The 19,187-nt window shown below is 45.6% G+C and overlaps 1 protein-coding gene across 1 annotated transcript; it reads right to left on the minus strand.

The window, feature by feature from the left end:
• Positions 1 to 846: 846 nt before the first annotated feature.
• Positions 847 to 19,074, minus strand: MEX3C (mex-3 RNA binding family member C). Its single transcript, XM_049795800.1, has 3 exons — positions 19,063 to 19,074; positions 18,194 to 18,929; positions 847 to 3,993 (listed from the first exon to the last, which is right to left on the minus strand). The coding sequence occupies exons 1-3, from the start codon at positions 19,072 to 19,074 to the stop codon at positions 2,768 to 2,770; spliced, it is 1,974 nt and encodes a 657-aa protein (XP_049651757.1). The 3' UTR covers positions 847 to 2,767.
• Between the last annotated feature and the right edge of the window lie 113 nt (positions 19,075 to 19,187).

A 19,187-nucleotide genomic window follows, 5' to 3' on the forward strand; every position in this document is an offset into this window, starting at 1 on the left:
TTAAAGCATTCTGCGCCAAGCAGAGGGTGCAAATCTCCATCCAACTGGGAGGGAATGGAACAGGAGGGCCACAAAAACGATCAGAGGGCTAGAACACCTCTCCTGTGAGGACAGGCTGAGAGAGTCGGGGTTGTTCAGCCTGGAGAAGAGAAGGCTCCGGGGAGACCTTATTGTGGCCTTTCAATGCTTAAAGGGGGCTTGGAAGAAAGATGGGGACAGAGTTTTTAGTAGGGTCTGTAGCAATAGGACAAGGGGTAACGGTTTTAAACTGAAAGAGAGGAGACTCAGATGAGATAGAAGGAAGAAATGTTTTACGATGAGGGTGGTGAGGCACTGGGAGAGGTTGCCCAGAGAGGTGGTGGATGCCCCATCCCTGGGAACATTCCAGGTCAGGTTGGACGGGGCTCTGAGCAACCTGATCTAGTGGAAGATGTCCCTGCTCATGGCAGGGGGGTTGGATGAGGTGACCTTCAAAGGTCCCTGCCAACCCAAACCATTTGGCTATTCCTGCTGCTGGGTGATCAACGCAAACACGAGCACCGGGAGTTTACCTTGCAGCCGCACTGAAATAACTCTGAAATGCAAGTTCCTGACCAGGAGAGCAGGCTGCGGCTGTGCCCTCTGGAAGACCCCAAGTTGTTTTTTAAAGGCAGCGTGTAAAGCCAGAAATTAACAGAAAACAAGATTCTTCACACGTGAAGTCACCCAGCCACACCAAAGTCAGGTCCGTGGCGTATTAAGCCCTGGGAAACCCCTGTGGTGGGGGGGTGGCAGGGAAGGAGGGATGTCAGCCAGCCCCAGCCTCCACAGGCTGCTCCAAGCGACAACTATGAAGACAGCAAAACATTCAAGTTAATGGAAACAAGTCTTTATTAAGTAACTTTTAATATCAGAAAAATAAAACTCTTATAATTCTCTTTACAGCAAATATATAATATCAGTGCTTTGGCCGTCATAAGTTAAAGGCCCTTTATCATAAAATATATGGTTTTTAAACTTTACTCAAATTGAATTTATAATCCCTATGACCTCCCTACATATACATAACAAAAAGTGTAGTAAAATTAGCAAATACTAAACTATATTGATAGTTTATCATTCTTAGTTTGTGGTTTATAGAAATGGTACACGCACCTAATGTCTGTCGACTCCTTGGCTTATTAGTTGCGGTGTACGATGCAATAAAATACAAAATACATGCTCGGTGAACGTTTGTTCGTATCTACAAGACTGCATCTAGAGATTAGGTTTCAATACTGACATGTAACTAGTCTACAAGCAATTATAGCATTAAAGTTATGCAGTACATAATATGCCATCAAGGCAACTCTTATACTGAAAATCATAAAATAAAAACCGTTATTTGTAAACTTTTATACGAAATGTAACTCTTCAAGTGGAAATAAAAAATAAAATTTTCTGTATATTTACTAGTTCAATACACATATAATTTCTTTTTGTTATACTGAGAAAAAAGCTTTGTCTTGTCTTGGGAAAATAATGCTTCAAAAAAAATAGAAAAATCCACCAGAACTCCACTTTGTGTCTTTTTTTTGTTTTTGTTGTTTTAATATATGCCAGCACAGATTTGGGAACGTACTGAGGATGAAAAAGCTAGAAACATCCACAGGTTGAAATGTGAGAAGCGCATTCAAAAGACTTTTTTTTTTTTCCTTATGATTGGAAAGACAGTTTTGAAATGAAGTAAACTGATTGCAGGGCCACCATCACAGCTGCTGTCATGAATAATACAAGGGCACATACGCAACTCCCCCTTTTTCCTTTTCCTTACTAAAAATAAAATATATATTTATATATGTGCAAGACAAATATGGATTGAACATAAAAATGCTTCACATTTTGAACTATATACTCTCTAAAAATGTAATTTAAGAACAGCTTGATCAGACTAACGAACGGAATGTCAGCATCCTCACTGTAAGTCGAAGTATGTGCATCCCAAAGCCCTTACTGAAATGGGATGAAGCCAGCCAGACTCTTCCACATTACATTAAGAAAAGCAGTGGGTAGGAATTCACAAATTGACACGTTCCTGATCCTCTGAACATACTGCCCGTAACGCATCAGGCAAAACGGAGGTGCGTCGGGCAGCTTCTCTCCCCCGCCTCACCGTAATTTACTATCTGAACCTGCCAATAACATCATCCATTTCAATAAATCAAACTATGCTTTAAAAAAAGGTATTTGCAATGCTGAAGAATTAGGCATAAGTTGTTGCACAAAGCAAAAAATTTCCCCAAACCTGTTTTTCAGAACTGGCAGTGTAAAGAAGGCAGCATTGGAAGTGTTGTTTGATATATTGATAATGCCACAAACCCTCCACGGCAGACGAGTACTTCTGCGTTTAGGCGATGAGGTTCATTGCTGCCAGCGCACAGAAGTCAAACGCTTAACAGAGATCCTTTAGAAAGCCTGTAAAATTTGTTTTTTTGTTTGTTTGTTTTTGGTTGTTTTTTTTTTTTTCAGTTGTGTAATTGACGAAAACTTCCCCTCACTGTGCCATAACATCACAGCAGATATATCTCTGCTAAACATGCCATCTGCTTACACTGAACCGGACAGAGACCACCTAGGTTTAGTGTTACCATAGCAGCCTTTTGAGAAAGTAGAAATTTACTAACAACTTCAGCCTAATCCCAAGAAAGCCCAACAGTCAGAATTCATTAGGAAGTTTACTAGAGGGTACCATTACACCCATGCCTTTAAGAGTTTTAAAAAGTCCATATATAATAATACCTATATATATTTAAGAGTGAATTTGGATTGCCTGAGTAACAGCTGTCTGGCAAACGGGACACGATGGCGTTTCCTTTTCACAGATTTTGTTGGCACACTCCATGCAGAAGAGATTGTGGCCACAGGGGACCAGGGCCGCAATGACTTCGCTCTCGAAGCAGATCACGCAGTCGTGCTTCCGTCTCGACTCGGGGGGCGAGCTGGACGTGGAGCCGCCGTTGGAAGAGGAATAGCTGTTGGTACCATTGGAGAAAGCGGGGATGTATATGGGAAGGCCGGCTTGGTGGCCGGTGCTAGGTGGGTCGCTCCTCACTCTCCTAGCCAGCGGGTGATCCAGACTCTCTGGAAATGTGGGCGACAGGCGAGGAGTAGATGGCTGGCTCCCTCGGCGCTGAAGCTTGGCATTACTAGCAGGGTCGCTACCGAAGCCAGAGAGCGGGTTTACAGGTTCAAAAGGGGTCCAAATGGTTTGGGAAGGCGTTGGTAAGGAGTCATACGCGGGAGAGTCGACCACATGGTCTTCCGTGCCCACCGAAGGCAGCGTTTCTCCAAACCAGAAGTTGCCTGTGCTGAACGGACTCGTTGGGCTGAAGTCAGCCAATCTATTGCTTCCAAAATAGGAATCTGTGGAGCCACTTCCCAAGGAGCTGGAGCTGTCATTTCTATAATTAGAAATCATCCTGGTGCGGCTAGGAGGGACAGGATTAGAAGCAAGCCACGCAGAGCCGAGAGTGCCTCCTTCAAAGCTCACATCTGTACCGTTGTAATGGAAATCGTTCTCTTCATTCAGCTCGATGTAGTTCCCGGTACGCATGGCTATATGCATCTCGATCTCCTCGCGCGCACGGTCTACGTTTTCGGGCATTCCTGTGACTTCGAAGACAGGCTCCTTGTCTCTGCTGGGAGTGACTATGTAGGTATGGGTCTGCTGCTGAATTCTTTTGATTGTAGCTCCTTTCGGTCCAACCACTAGCCCAACTACACGGTAAGGCACCCTGACTTGGACTGTCGTCTGACCTGGCAGGTTGGGGGTACATGGCAAGCCTCCCAGGGCAGGACCGTTCTTGTTGCGTGACGCTCTGATCATGGAGAAGTGTTCAGCAGCTGAGAGAATTTCCCTTTTAGCCATGGCTACGTCCTCTTTTCGTCCAGTGACAACAAAGATGGGTTCTTCTCCACGAACGGGGGTCTTAATGTAAGTATTTGTCTTGGCCCTTAGTGCTTTTATTTTGCAACCTGTTCAAAGGAAACACATGCAAGTTTAGCAAGACATCTAAGTTTAGAAAGCCACAAGAAAGCCACCTATTTTAAGCTGTTTAAGAGTTTGAAGAAACTGTAGGGTGAAACTAGAAGCAGCTGGTTTTATCTCTGCAACCCACATTAGAGAAAGCGGTAACAACTTCTACCTATTATTTCCAAACAGGCCTCTGACACAGCCACAAACTATTTTAGCAATGTTTCTTGGGCTAATTTAGCCCATCATCTCCTCGATTGCTATTAGATGGTGAACAAACATGAGTGGCTTTTTCTCTATGACAGACATGTTCACAGTTATCCCATAAATACTGCTGAGCTTGTATTTTTTCCGATTTGGTATCCTTCAGTTATTTCTAAGATCCTGCAAAAGGAGCAAAGGCTCACACAAACACACAGGTAAGTCTGCTGATATGCTAGCCTTCCACTGACAAGCATGACCTAAAAGCAAATTAAACATTTACAAGTGAGAGAAAGGTCTGTATCACAACCCATGTAGGATATAGATAAAATTGATTTACTGAGAACTCTTCATTGCTTCTTGTTATCAATAAGTGTTATTTAAACCTTACTCTTCCCTGTGGGATGAAGGAGCTGCTCCTTGAACTGTCAAGTAGGAGTTCAAGCAGTTTGTTGCATGCAAATAAAGCCTACTATGTAATATGACATGCCTACGTGGAATTTCTTGTTAACTGGGTAAATACAGCCTGAAAGAGAAGCAAAAAGTTAATGGAACATTTGTCTTTGATTTTGGGGGACTGAATTATAAAGTTTACTAGGACACAGTGGCAGCAGGCTCTTTCCTAAGATGCTTAAGGCATTTTGGCATGGTGCACACAGAAGCACCTTTTACCCATCACAGGACCAGAAAAGCTGGCAGTGCAAAATTAAGAGTCACAAGCAGGTCCATGACATGCAGGACAGTCTAGGGGATTCAGTCTTAACTGAATTTAGCCTATATTAAAACAAGTTCAAAAGCATGTCACACTAAATGTCATTTTATAGCAAGCCTCATCTTGAAACAACTATAAGCAACATTGGCAGATCAAGTGTTTTCAGCATAATTTCACTCACAGAGTTCCCATTTTCCTCACTTACTTTAAGTACCTTGTAACTGTCTGGGTACCCGAAATAGTCTCTCGAAACAGTGTTTTGTCAGTCCCTTGCACCCAAGGTACCACAAGCAATAACAATTTTACAGTTAGAAAGCCACTCAAAGATGCGCTTTATTCAGGACTATCTACCAACGAAAAAAAAGCAAACATGCAGATGCTGGTTGGAATAGAGGGAAGGAAGAGCTGCTGCTTGCAGGGCCCCTGCACACAGCAAGGACAAAGGCTGAACACAACAGCCCTTTGTTTCCAGGACACAGCTGGAGAGGAAGTTCATTATCTTCAACAGCTCGTCAGGAGGGCTCTCGGAGGCCCTACCTCCAACCAGAAAGCGCAAGGAGCACGGGAGGGCTCCGGCAAGGGAAGGAGCGAGGCACGGGCAGATCTGCGCAAAGGAGGGGATGCAGACACGAGAGCCGAACAAGACGTTTGGCACGAAGAGCAAGTATCTGCAGGAGAGCACAAACCCATAAGCCTCAACCTCCCGCTACAGCCCAAGAAGGGTACTAGTGCTCTACTGGGCAAAAAAAAAAAAAAAAAAAAGGGGAAAACACAGGCAAGAGATGCCTTATGGAAGTAGCAAAGCGCGCATCCTTTGAAGCCATGCCATTTCCCTGCTCGTAACCGACAGCAGCACCTCACTTTGGCAATTTGCCTTCACTCCCTCCGTTCTTTGTTTGCATTTCTCCCTGTAAGTCAATCTGCTCGCCCGCCCTGCTTCCCATTCCTTCACAGTTACTCAGAAAAGATGGTGGGCTCAAACCTTAAACCCGCAAGGATCCCTAAAATGGTGCTGCTGAAGTTCTCCCACCAGTCAAGCCCTCTTTACTGGAACACCTAAACCAAAGTCAGTCTCCTCATGTGTATCAATTATTCTCCAGTTTACACAGATTACTTTAATTCACTCCATTCCACCCAAGTATATATCCTTCTTTCCTAAAAATAGCAGAGGCTGCATTTAAAGAATACTGGGAGCATCTAGCACAAGACATACTCATATATATAATTCTTTATTATATACTGCAGTTCAGAGCCTACTTAATTCTAGATTCCACAGTGCCTTACCAATTCTTATAGTTTACATTTTAGACAAGATTTTCCTGATACTTTAGAAACTCAAATCAAGTTAGAAGTCTGCACCTTCAGCTCTGTTCCCCATTTCATCTGCAAATTCCCAGAGATAGCTTTGTCAGAGCCACATTTCCAAACCGCTCTGGTGTGAAGAAAAGCCTTCTCGCCCTTCTTCCTCAGGCTGCAGAATGGCACAGACCAAGGTGGGCAGAGCTTTTCTTTTAGGGTATGAGTCGCATACCCAGAAAGCAGAGGCCAAATGCTGCCTCAACTCCCCACAGCGACAGAACAAGACTTTTAAACACCAGAATGCTGGCTTCAATGGAAAGCTGACTCCACAAACCATCAAGGTCAACCCTGAAACTTTATCTGAAAAGTTAGAAAGAACTGAAGAAAGTCACCACGTAAGAAACCCAACATTTCTGAGTGAGTCAGTCAATACCCACTGGGTTTTGTCTGCAAGGCATGCTGGAAAACCCCACAACAGACATTCATGTCAAAGCACAAGGTCAGTAGCCCTTTATACCACTCCAGCAGGATGATCTTTGTTTGCTTTTGCTCAGCTGTTCTGGTTTCCCACCCTCCTCCATTAGTCACTACCGAGGTGATGATACGAAAGCACGGCTGATCCCATCCCCTCTCCGACGATTCATGGCATCCAGAGGTGCTGCGGCCACGATGACACAGGGTCGGCCAGCTATGAAGTCATGTGGCCAAAGGATGAATCAAGAAGTTTCCCAATCTCCTGAGCTTAGACACAGAAAGACAAGCGGGGGGGGACGGGACACCAAAGAAAACACCACCCCACATTTTTGCAATAAATCATCAGATCATTGTATCCAAGACTTAAGTACACAGATAAAAAAAGCCTGAAGAGGGGACTTCTAGACTGGAAGTTCATTTTAATCAAAACTTTCAAAGTAATTTTAGTTTTGGTATGATAATGGGAGTCTATTCAATACAAGTTACTGTACTTGGTTCAACAGTATAAGAATTCCTAAGCAGCACATTCAGCCATAAGTACATACTGACAAAGTTGAAGCCAAACCCTTTAGTTTTGCTTTCATTTAGGCAAAGATTTAGCACTTGCCTGCCCAGGCACCCGCCAAGGAGCAGAGCCGCACTGAGCCCTGCAGGCAGGGTTCACCCTGTGCCGGCTGATTTGTATCATTCTTCTCAAGCCTCCTCCCTGTTTTTCCCTTAAGAGGATTACTTGACCGAACATTTTCGACACACTACGAACATTATACTCCCCAAGAAAATTAAGGGTAGTTCTGAAGGAACTGTTTACCTCATACGCTACCAATTTTAAACAATCAAATACTTCCTTATTAAAAAAAGGTGATAGGAAGACAGATTATCTCCCCCCCTTGAAGTGAGAGTTAAGGGTAGCAGCCACAGCACCCACAGTCCTCACCCATCTCACAGTGACAGCCAGCTCAGCCTTCGCTCCGACTTTCACCTTTCATCATCACGAACAGGACAAGATAATGTCAAACCCAGTCTCAGGCCATTTACTTCACACGGGAAACTCCCCAACAGAGCCGGCAGAGCCAAGTGACCGCAGTGGGAACCCTGCGCACGCCTGCCTCACACCACGCCAGCCGACCTGCTGCCCTGAGCCAAGAACCACCCGAAAAAGCATCCCGCAGACTCCTCTGCACAGCCATGGCAGTAGCCCAGGAGAAATGGAAGCTTCCCCCTGTTTGTTTCTTCTGCTGAATTCACCTCAATGCCACACACTGGGACAAGGAATGGGACTGGGAATGGGACAAGGATAGATTTACAGATGAGGATCCCTTTGCTGCATGGTCTCTTCCGAACAGCTACACCAGGGGAAGGGAGTCCTTCGTGCTTCTCAGTACCAACGTTAGCAAAATGCAGCCTGTCAAAGCAGGGACACACACACCTCACACCCACGTTGCTGCTGTAACTCTTGCCAAGTGCTGTGAAACTGGGGTTCAGGCACGCACAGGAACCCAAACCTTCTTACCGTCATGTCTGTTTAACCTTGCCTCCCCAGTTACACAGGGCTTTGGGAAAAAAAACAACCTGGAAAAGAAAGTTTCTCTCAATAGAAGCCTGGAAGTCACGGTGGGTAAGAATTCTGCGAGCAGCCCCTGTGAACCGCAATCAAATGGCAATACCAGTCTGTTCTCCTTCCCTGCTCCTGACAAGTACCCAGCTAAGGGGATTAAAAACAAAAATCTCCTGCAGCTCTTGAGACACACAAATCCTGTGGGAAGACACCAGTACTGCCTGGGCTGTAAGAGCAGCAAGCAGGGTGAAGTTGCACGAACACCAACTCATCTCTTATGCAGGAGGCAGGGCTGACGAACAGCCCTGACCAAACGTGGCATCCTCCAACTCGGACCCAGAGCAACCGCAGGCAAAGCAGAGATCTCACAGATCGGCCTCCACAGCTTGTTAGCACTAAAGAGAAAGCCATAGTTCACAGGAATATATTTTTCAGGAGCTTTGCCATTATCTGATAAAAGGCAATACTGCATTACAGCCTCCACACTGAATACGGTCTTTAGCTCTCTGACCATCGATTTTGTACTATGCTGACACCAAGTAAGGAGGTGGTAACAGAATTAGCGACATCAAGCTGGAACCATGAGCTGCTAGTACAGCCATGGCTAATTCCTTGCTTAGAAAGTACGGGCAGGGTCTGGGAAGTCCAGGATGGGACTGCATTGCTGGGTGTGCCAAGGAGAGAGGGGACTGCACAGGGATCTGTTTTCCATGAACCTGCAACCGTTGTATATGGACGCAGCTTTAAAGGTAGAGTCTGTTAAGCTGGTACAGCCCTTAATTCATTGCCAGGTTGCCATGAGCTTTTATTTGGAAAGCGAGAACTCCTGCAGCTAAGGTAACAAAGGATCTGCAGTGACTGAAACGCTGGATGTACCATAAGGCCGATAGCTGCTGGGTCTGCAGAGCGTAACACTGCCCACCCGATTAACAAACAAAGAAAAATTAATCTACTTCATTAAGAATGACTGCTCTACATATTTTTCAGAAGGGCTGTTCATGCCCAGTGGTGGTACAAGCTGCATTCTTTTGCTTAAAAAATAGAGTGCTTCCGCTCAGTTGTGACATGGCTAAAAGTATCTATCCAGTTTGTGATTATACAGTAGAAAACCGATCTATACGCCATTTATTAAAAAGAGATGAAACTCCATTAGGATGTAAAATGAAATCCTATTCTGAATTACTTAATGGTTAAACCTCCTTAAGCAGGCTGGCTACACAGGAAAAGTAAGACCAGAACATTTTTGACACTTCACTGGGTTATTAAAGTCATGTGGAATACTACCTGTTGTCTGGTCAGTTGATAAGACTGACTCTGATTACTATTGCATTTCACCTAAGATCAATTAATTCATCTCACACCTTGTTTTAATTCATAGACTGGAAAATTTCAACTCCTGACAGTTTCGGGTTTTTTTTCAACTGGCTATTGACTATAGTTAGTTGAGTCAAGGAAGATGAAGAAAGTAATTTCTCTGCACTTGCAGAAGATGCTGATCTGCAAAAAACCCCAGATCTACATACTCAGGCAGCTATTTATCACATCTTTGGCATTTTGATTTTAGAAATGAAGGCTGTAAAAACATTGCTTTTAAATTTTATTTTTAAACAATTTTAAGAGACAGCCTAAACCTGGATAATTATCAAATGGAATTTTTTGAAAGCAAGTTTCCTTTTATTTTTATGCAGCTTTCTCTACAGCTAGAGGTAAGCTGAGAGACACCTCGTTACAGAGCACGGCATCCATGCTGAAGACAGGCCTAGACCAACCACCAACAGCTGTAACAGCTCCCCATTAGCATTCTATAGTACAGATAATAGTCTGATTACTATTTGGGTTAATTAGCTGGTAAGATTAGGGCTCCCGTGTGACAACTAGACATGATACATGCCAGAGCACTCACAAATATGAATACACCGAGAGACAGCCGCAGCTCGCAGCTGAGATTTGCTCAAGCTCACGGGGCAGGTCGCTGGCAGGTTTGGAAACAGAAGATGACAGTCCCCAAAGAAAAGAGCAGGCTAACTGCTTAAGTGGGGACACGGACATATGCAGATTTTAAACAACAGCTGTTTTGTTCACATAACAAACCAAAGCAATCTCCTCCCTGGTGGTAGCCAGGCTCCAGTTCCTTGGAGGTGGCCACTTGAAACACACACATAGAGTTGCGAGATTGATGTCTCTGGGCAAAGGCTTTTCCCACAGGCTACCCAAGCGCTATATGTGCTCCTGCCCTTCATCAGATTGTATTTTTTCAGATTAAATTTTCCACTTATCACAGTAGGGATGCTTCATAATGAGAACCCACCAAGCAGAACTTCTCAAGTTTATGATCCAAAACATGATACTGATTCCATTACAACCCAAAACTGGGGAAAAAAGTTCTAGCACTCTGCTCTGGAGCGTGGCTGTATTAGTGGTTTCAGACCACGACTGTACCTCAGAAGTGCTGTACACTAGTAATAACCATTTTTTCACTTCTAACTATAATGACACTACAATAAGCAAGGCTACAAGTAGGTAAATTAGTGAGTAGCGTAGAGAAAGAAAAACTGAAGTGACAGCCACTCCGATAAAGTTATTCCAAAAGAAGGAAAGATGACATACAAGTCTTTCAAGAAAAATAAAAATTAGAGCATTTTCTACAAAGACTTTTTCCCTGCCTCTTGACCCCCTCATTAACTTACCACTGCAATCAAAGGCTTTTAGTACGTGGCAGTTACCAAACCCCTCTGCCTGCCTGTGGAACATTTCAATATGACTCACACTATATATAGTGACCAAGACTGCTCCCATTATCATTCCATCATGCTTACCCATTTCTGAGGAGCAACTGACTGCTTTTATTTCACTTTGTATTTTTTACACATATGAATGCTAAGACAATACATGACTTTCCTACTTGTCAGCATTCAGCTAGAACTGCAGAAGGGTTTTTAGACAAGATACTTGCCAGACAAGAACTTCAAGCTTGAGCGCACCAGATGCTGGAGTGGCAGGGGCTCAGGCTCATCCAGGAAGGAGGACAACCTGGAGATCTCAAGTACCTCAACAAAAGCCAAGGAATCACGGTCAGCCACTCGGCTGTGCCAGACCACAGGGAGCAGGACTTCGTTTGGCCCTGCTACTGCCAAGCTAACGGATGGAAAAAGAGGGGAGCTTTAAAAGTCTCTGATGATGCTGAGAAACCTTCCCACGAGAAGGCTGCTCACGAGCTCTCAGGGATGTTTCCCTCTTCTGGAAAACAAAAGCCCTGGTTCAAGAACCATGTACAAGCTCTTTATTAAAGATTTCTTAGGTATGTATCAATTTATCAATCGATTTATATATCAATCCAGTACAAAATGAAGCAGTCAGCCTGCACATTGTTTCCTTCTATATGTCAGGCTGGGACAATCTATCAAATCGGCAATCTCACAGGCAGAGGAATACTCCAATTCCCAAGACAGATGGCAACTCAGTAAACAAGTTACATGCAGCAAAAGAGCCAGAGGGCAGCAACTTGTATTATTAATTACTTGCACTACTGCAGCACCAAGACTAAGGTAGCAGCTGCTGAGCAAAATTAGGAAGATACAGCAGTAGAAAAGCAATAGTTGTAAGAGAGGGAGTATGTCCAACATAAAATAGCTACAGGACAAAAGTTGTTTTCATTAAGAACATTGATATAGTAAAAGAAACAGATTGGTGTGAGCAACAGTGTTGGGAAACCTGACCTGCACTTAAGGAGGATACTAAAAGGGACCGCCATTCAACATGCCACACAGTGTGCCAAGATGGCCAATAAAAGGAAGATTGCAAAAAACCAATGCAAATCTTCACCTACACCAAATCCCCAATTCAAAAATGCTGCTAGACCTTTGTTTTTATATGCAAAATTCCACAGTACATTGTCAAATGTAAAATGCACTAGACAGTAAAAAGTAAGAGATACTGTGTCTTTGTTCAAAGGAGACGCAGAGAACTTGGTGCAGACCACAGAACTACTGACTCACACCAGTGAAGAAACTGAGATCTCAGATGCTGGTAAGATCTCATGAACTTAAAGGAATACCTGAAAGACAGAGAAAAGGAAGACATTCTTAAAGGGTAGCTGAAATTGGAAATGAATACTTGATTTAAAGCTTTTAGCCCTTTTCTTTTGCTTGAATAAAAATGTTCTAGTGCTCAGCAGCTTTTTTTTTTTTTTTTTAGATTACAGCAAGTTTGCAACCCTATCCCTGTTAAATTTTTTGCCTGCAATGGGGAATTGGCCCTGTGGGGTGGACGTACTGCATCAAAAACAAATTTAACATCTTCGAGATATCCAACAATTTCTCTTCCAGAAATTCAGACCACAGTGTACTAGAAGAGAGGGTAACAAGGGCTAAGACAGGGAAACACACAACATCTGCTGACTTTACTAACAGCTTAAAAAAACTTCATCACTGTTTTCTCATGCCACAGACAGGTTAATCCAGTGCAGTTCAGAAGCACATTAATCAGGATTTCTTGTGTATGTTATAAACTTAAAAAAAAACATACTCTCTTGTAAAATTGCTGTGTTCTAAAAAAACAAAGGGACCAGAGGATTAGAAATTAGCATTTTATGTCACATGATTTTTATTATTTTAATTTTAGCTTCATCCAAAAATCTTACTTATGCAGGTATTCACTTCTGGTATTCATACGTTAAAATCTACAGAATTTCTGGCAGACTACACAACGAGAAAAATCTCCCGAGTGTGCACTGTGTTTGGTGTACTTCCCACCCAACAAGCCAAACAAGAGCAGCATTTATGACTGAGGATTTATGATCCCAGCTGGAGGACCTGCACCCTTCTGACACACTTTGCAACTCGAGTTGGATCTTTGCATAGCATAAATGACAAACAGAAGAACTGAAATGTTTGTTACACAGCACCAGAGGAATAGGCCACTGAAACCTCAGCAGTGATTTCAGCCTGTGCCAGGCCACAGTATGCTCACGTGTTTCAGTTCTGGAGTTTCAGGCTCTAAAAATGACAAGACTTCAACTTTTCAGAAAAAAAAGCTATTATATTGGATTTCAACAAATAGCTCAGTTTTCTGTCAGTCTTTAGAACAAGCCACTTAACATGGCATTTAATAACCTGCTTGTTAAAGAAGATGAAAAAAAATCTGAAGCATAACTGCCTTTTCAGCTTTCACTTAAAATAAGTTAGCTGAACCTGTGGTCTTTGTTGTCTGTGGCAATCAGCTGACACCGAGATATGTGATGACTTCAGTCATGCAAATTAAACTTATTCATGAGAGTGGAAATCTTAAGCATCCAGTTTTAAAAAAACAATATGCAATTCAGACTGGTTAGCTATGCTTATGCTGACTACTTCTTACAGGCCAGCAATTAACAACCAGTCAAGGCTACATAAGTATCACCAGTAATTCAGTAACATTGTTAACAGAACACATGGAGACATAAAACCAGACATATAGTTCTTTTTGAAAGGACTATAATTATCCTACTATAGGACATCCATGTACTGTACTCGGCTAACACAAGTATTTGCTCCAGGATTGTTTTAGCACTGTTTCCACTCCCCCAGACTGGTAGCTATTGTTTTTATTTGGCTGTTCAGCTACACTAGATAGTTATCAGCTACCAGCTTATCAGAATAATTTTTTAGTTTCAAATTACAGGACTATTTTAAGCAAAGTAATATTTTGCTCAAGAGCACACATTCAAAAGCAAAGAGCAAAAAGGAGTCCAAGATCATTAAATATGTATAAAAATGTTATTTTAGTTGCAAGGCCGTCTCATGCAAAGCAGATTTGTCATTATCGATTTAATCAGTGAAATGGGATGATATCATTCCTCCACCTCTTACTCATCTGGGGTTTGGAGACTGCCCTGCCCGTTTCAAGTTCTGCAGCCATCATCTGAACTATTCTTACTGAAGAGAGAGAAGCAGCAGGCTTTAGAGTTAAAAGTAGCTCCAACTCGAGTAAAGTCTTAGGGAGAAAAAACACTATTGTCAGATTTATCGAGGATAAAACCACTTGGAAAATCACATTACTTGGATAGTCACAACACTGGAATGCACTAGCAAATATATTCCAGCAATCATTATCTGAAAACAGTTAATACACTCAAGGATGAAGCACCTCTTTATAGGACAGGCTTTTGTCCCTTTCAGCATCTTTCAGGTTTTCTGTTCATGTCTTCAGACACCACCCCTCTTTTTGCATTATTCAAAAGAGCTTTTAGCATTGAAACACATCTTTTTTTTTTTTTTAGTGTAAAGAAAGTAGCAGGGGGCACTAGTCAAATCCTTCAAGGCCCACCAGACCACAGCAGAATTGCCACAGAAGGTCACCATCACCAGCTTTACAAGTATGAAACAGTTTTCAGGTAATCTGCAGCAGACTTAAAGTCCTTCACGTGATTTAGAGATTAAAACAAAACCTCCCAGGTTAGATCTCCAGAAGTTTTTTTAAGTCTGGATACATGCTTATATAATTTTGGGTGTACGCCCTATGCCAGCTTTTCTCAGGCAAACAAGGTCACCTCCTCAGCAATGCAGCTTTCTTGCTACCACTTCTCAAGAGCACTTCTCTCCAACTTTATTTTTTTTTAAACCATTGTAACTTTGTGCATGCAGGATTTTTAGCTGCTGACAGCAAAGGAAGTCACTTTTCTCATCAGCATGATGACTGGCCAACTTACCGAAGGTTGGATTCAACAGCTAGTTCAAATTCATACAGGAAGCCTGTACAATGCCATGAATGGAATCTAGTTTTCCTGGCTCCCAGTCACATGCCTTAACAAGAATAAAAGGATACAAATATCTTTTCCTTTGTTGTTCACCTTTGCATTTCTTCCACTTCAAAGACTACAAGGAATTACATTACACTACCCCAACCAGTGTCTGTCAGCTTCATTGGGGGGGGAAGGAGAATAAAAAAAAAGATTGAGAACATTTAAAAAAAAAAAAAACAACAAAAAAGCACAAAACCCCATAAAGTTTCAGAAACACTACAGGACTTTTTTTTTTTAAAGAAGGAACACCTACTATTCATTAAAATAAAATCCTGCTTAAGCCTTTTCCAGTGATGTAAATTCTTCCAGCAGCAACACATTAAACTACTGTCACAGTAACCCAGCGGCCTCCAATGTAGCTTCACAAGAAAACCATCAACCACAAGGTACATTTCAGGCACTCCACACCTTCTATGGCTGCAACATCCCACATCTGTGCACAGCGACCAGCACAGATTTGTTAAGTGCAGGTATCCACGTGGGAACCTGCAATACAGTGACCTAGAGCGGGGCGGTGAGAGCACCCCTTCACTACCTGAAGTGCTATATTTGTTTCTGAAACTTGCACATAATCGAAAAAAAAAAGTTAAATGGGAGCACTGTAAGTTTTTTGCTTGTTTACAGATCTCTTAGGAATCAGGGGCTCCTTTGATCTGATAAACAGTGTCTGGAAATTCTCTTCCTCTGTGCAAAAAAATTAAATTTGGGTAAAGAATAACCGTGGAATTCCGGTTATCATTACTCTTTCAGTTAGGGGGTTAGGACTTACAATAAACATGCTTTCAGACACAGCAATGAGGCCTCCAGCAAAGCCCAGATCAAACTCAGCATTCCTGGTATTTCAGAGCTGATGTTTTTGGGCTGCAGACATTTCAAGTTCTTTTTGTACCTCACAAAGACTGCAATAGAAAGAACATAAACTTAATCTTTGTGAAAATCCATCAGAAGCAACATTCCAATTACATCGCCTTTACATAATTAGATAGTGAACTATTACAGCACAGAGGAGTCTGGCATAAAACTTAAGCTGAACTCGTTCAAGATAATGCAACCAGCTGGTTACGACGTGTGCTAGGAAGAGAATACGCAGCATCTTCATTTTCAGAGATAGCAGAACGATTGGCAGAGGATGCGGCCCCGGCCAGCCTCGCTCGAGGCAGACCAAGCTGCACTACAGCAGATGACACTTTGCTGGGCTAGAGCACAGACACATGCAAAGCAGGTGGATGAGAGAGCAAGAGCCTCTAGCCCATGCAATGAGCCAGCACAGCTCTGGGCCGTAAAAGGAGATGCATGGACTAGTATTTCTTCGAAATGTGACAAATATTTAGTGGAACTAATACAACTTACGTAAGTCAGTCTCTAAGCATAAGTCTCCCTTGAATGAGAATTTTGAAGGACCTCCTTATGCAAAGCTTTCATGTAAGTATATTTGGTAACAATTTTCTTAGCTCTCCCTCTGCTCCCTTCTGCTCCTTCCGCTTTTGTAGCCTTCATTCTTTTTATGATACAATCCCTCCCCACCGAGGCTAAATATTTTATCACAGGCCAAACAGTGTGACATCAGATAAGAAATAAAAGCAGAAGCAGCAAATGAACTCTTCAGGAACAATGATCCTATTTTTATGCAAACTCCATTATCTTGTTTTTAAGTGACTCAGAGCACTGAAAAATATACTACAGAGAACAATCCTGATCTGGTGCAGAATAAACACAGCAGCCTAATCGGTCCTCAAAGCCTAATAGTTTGTATTTCTCTTTCAGAGGACCGTAGCAATAACTGTTTCAGTTCTGTTTTCCATCCCCCCCCCCCCCCCAATGACACACGAGCAAAGTCTTAAGACATTCAAACACTATTTCTTGGAAAAGATATTTTCTGCTTCTGAACAGAACAGATTTGCCTGCATCAGAGGAAGCTACCTGCCAATTTCTGCAGCACGGCCTTTGGTTCTCCTTTGACACACCCAGCAAAAAACCCACCCTTGACTGCTGAGAGCCTAAAATAAACGTAGGAACAGAAAAACAAAAGTCTGCCTAAGCAACGGTGCTCAGTGGCCATTTCTTTAGTCCCACATCAGTGTAGACCGATATTACCATTTCTTCCACACTCAAGGATTAAAAAAAAAGAAACAAAAGCCACATTGATGTAGGAAGACCAGACGGCATAACTGCTTGTTATCAGAGCTGATCAGCACATGAGACACACCACCCCCAAACCAATAAAGAATAACACAGAAAGGGAAGAGGAAGAGAGCTGCAACTTCACTGCCTGCATTTCCACACCTACACTTGACACTGCTCAACGCTTCGCTTGATATATAAAAAGTGCTTTTAAAATTAGGTTCACCGCCGGGAAGCTGGCACGAAACGTCACCTTTCTAACTCCTCCAAGCACCGCTCCCATGAGACCACATAAAAGGCCAACAACGAACGTGACATCACTGATATGACCTTATCCTAACGGCGTAAGAGAGACCCACGGCGCGTAGCAATAGCGATCAACAGGAAGCCACAACCCCAGCAGAAAGACAAGGGCTTTCACACAGGAGAGAGCCGCACGTGGCTCCTCGTCTCCATCTCGCTGGCTCCCCAGATCCCACTTTGTCTCGGTGAGCGTGGCGGAAAGCCGTAGGAAGAGTGTCAGCCCATTACCCTGCCCTGCAAGGCAAGCAAGTCCAAGGCCTTCACCCCAAAGTCTCTCCTGCAAAGCATGCTACCAGGTTCCTCGGGTGAAACGCGGCTTCCCACCGAAGACCGCCAGCCGAGCTTCACCCAAGACCAAAGCCCGTGCCAACACCTACCTGTAACGTGGCCAGACGACGCGCTGGGCTTCACAGCTCCCGTCCACCAAGAACCGAAGCTCTGAGCTAACCCAGCGCTCCCTCTCACCTCCCGGGCAAGGCCGGCCTGCTGCCGGCACCCTGTCCCCGGTGGGGAAGCCGGGCTTTGGCAGGGGAGAGGTAGGCCCCGGGGGGGGGGGGGGGGGGGCCACGAAGCTACTACCGAGGCGAGGGGCTCCTCCAGCCGCCCCCAAGGGGGCACATCCCCGTGGTGGGGGTGTGTGTGTGCGGGCAGGGGCTTGCCACGAACCCCCGGGGGAAAAAGCAGCAGGCCCCTAGGCCGCCCACCCGTGGCCTGAGCTGGGAGGGGGGGGGTGTCTCCCGTCCCCGGTCCCCCACTCACCCTGGCGGCCCACGATCTCGGCGACGTGCTCGGAGCTGGGCACGGGCACGCACTCGGTGGTGTTGACGCTCTTTCGGCGGAGCAGTGCCGCCTGCTCGCCGTTGAGGCCCGCCGCCCCCCCGCCGCCGCCGCCGTAGGCGTGGGACAGCATCGCCGCCATCATGCCCTGAGGATCGTCCGCCCCGCAGAGCGCTCCCGCCGCCGCCGCCGCCTCCTGAGCATCGAAGGAGGGCGAGAGCAGGACGGAGCCCAGCGCCGGCAGCAGCGGGAGCGGCTGGGAGGGCGAGGAGGACGAGGAGAGCAGCAGCAGCGCGGCCGGGTCCTCCTCCTCCTCCTCCTCCTCCTCGTCCTCCCCTGCCAGCAGCTCCTCCTCCTCCTCCTCCAGCTCCAGGTCTCCCTCGTCCCCCACCGCCGCCGCCGCCTCCTCCTCCTCCTCCTCCACCTCCACCCCGCCAGGCCCCGGCTCTCCGGGGGGGTCGGGCGGCGGCAGGGCCAAGCCCGCCCGTCGCCGCCGCCGCCGCCGGGCCGCCCCCGTCCCTCCTCCTCCTCCTCCTCCGCCGGCGGGCAGGCCGCGGTCGCGGAGGCCGAGGCCGGCGAGTCGCTGCTGGAGAAGCACCAGCGGCTGCGGCGGCGGGTGGGGGGGGAGACGCGGCTGCTCGGCGGGCTCGGCGGCGGCGGAGGGGGGGGGGGGGGGAGGCCGCGGCAGCGCTCCCGCTCGGCATGGCGGGGGAAGGCGCTGCGGGCCGGGGCCGAGGGCCGAGGCCGGGGGCCTTAGCGGCGGGGGGTCGGCATGCCGCGGCGGCGGGCACCGAGCGTGGCGGCGGCGGGTGCGGGCTTGGGCGCTGAGGGGGCCGAGATCCTCAGCGCGCCTTTTGTCCCATGGCGCTCCCCTCAGCGGCGGCCGCGGGCGGCGGCGGCGGCGGCGGAGGGGGGGGGGGGGGGGGGGAACGGGACGAGGAGGAGGAGGAGGCGCGGCCCCGCCCCGCGCTCGCCG

Source organism: Accipiter gentilis, chromosome Z (genome assembly GCF_929443795.1).
Source record: "Accipiter gentilis chromosome Z, bAccGen1.1, whole genome shotgun sequence".
In the NCBI taxonomy this organism is placed as follows: domain Eukaryota; kingdom Metazoa; phylum Chordata; class Aves; order Accipitriformes; family Accipitridae; genus Astur; species Astur gentilis.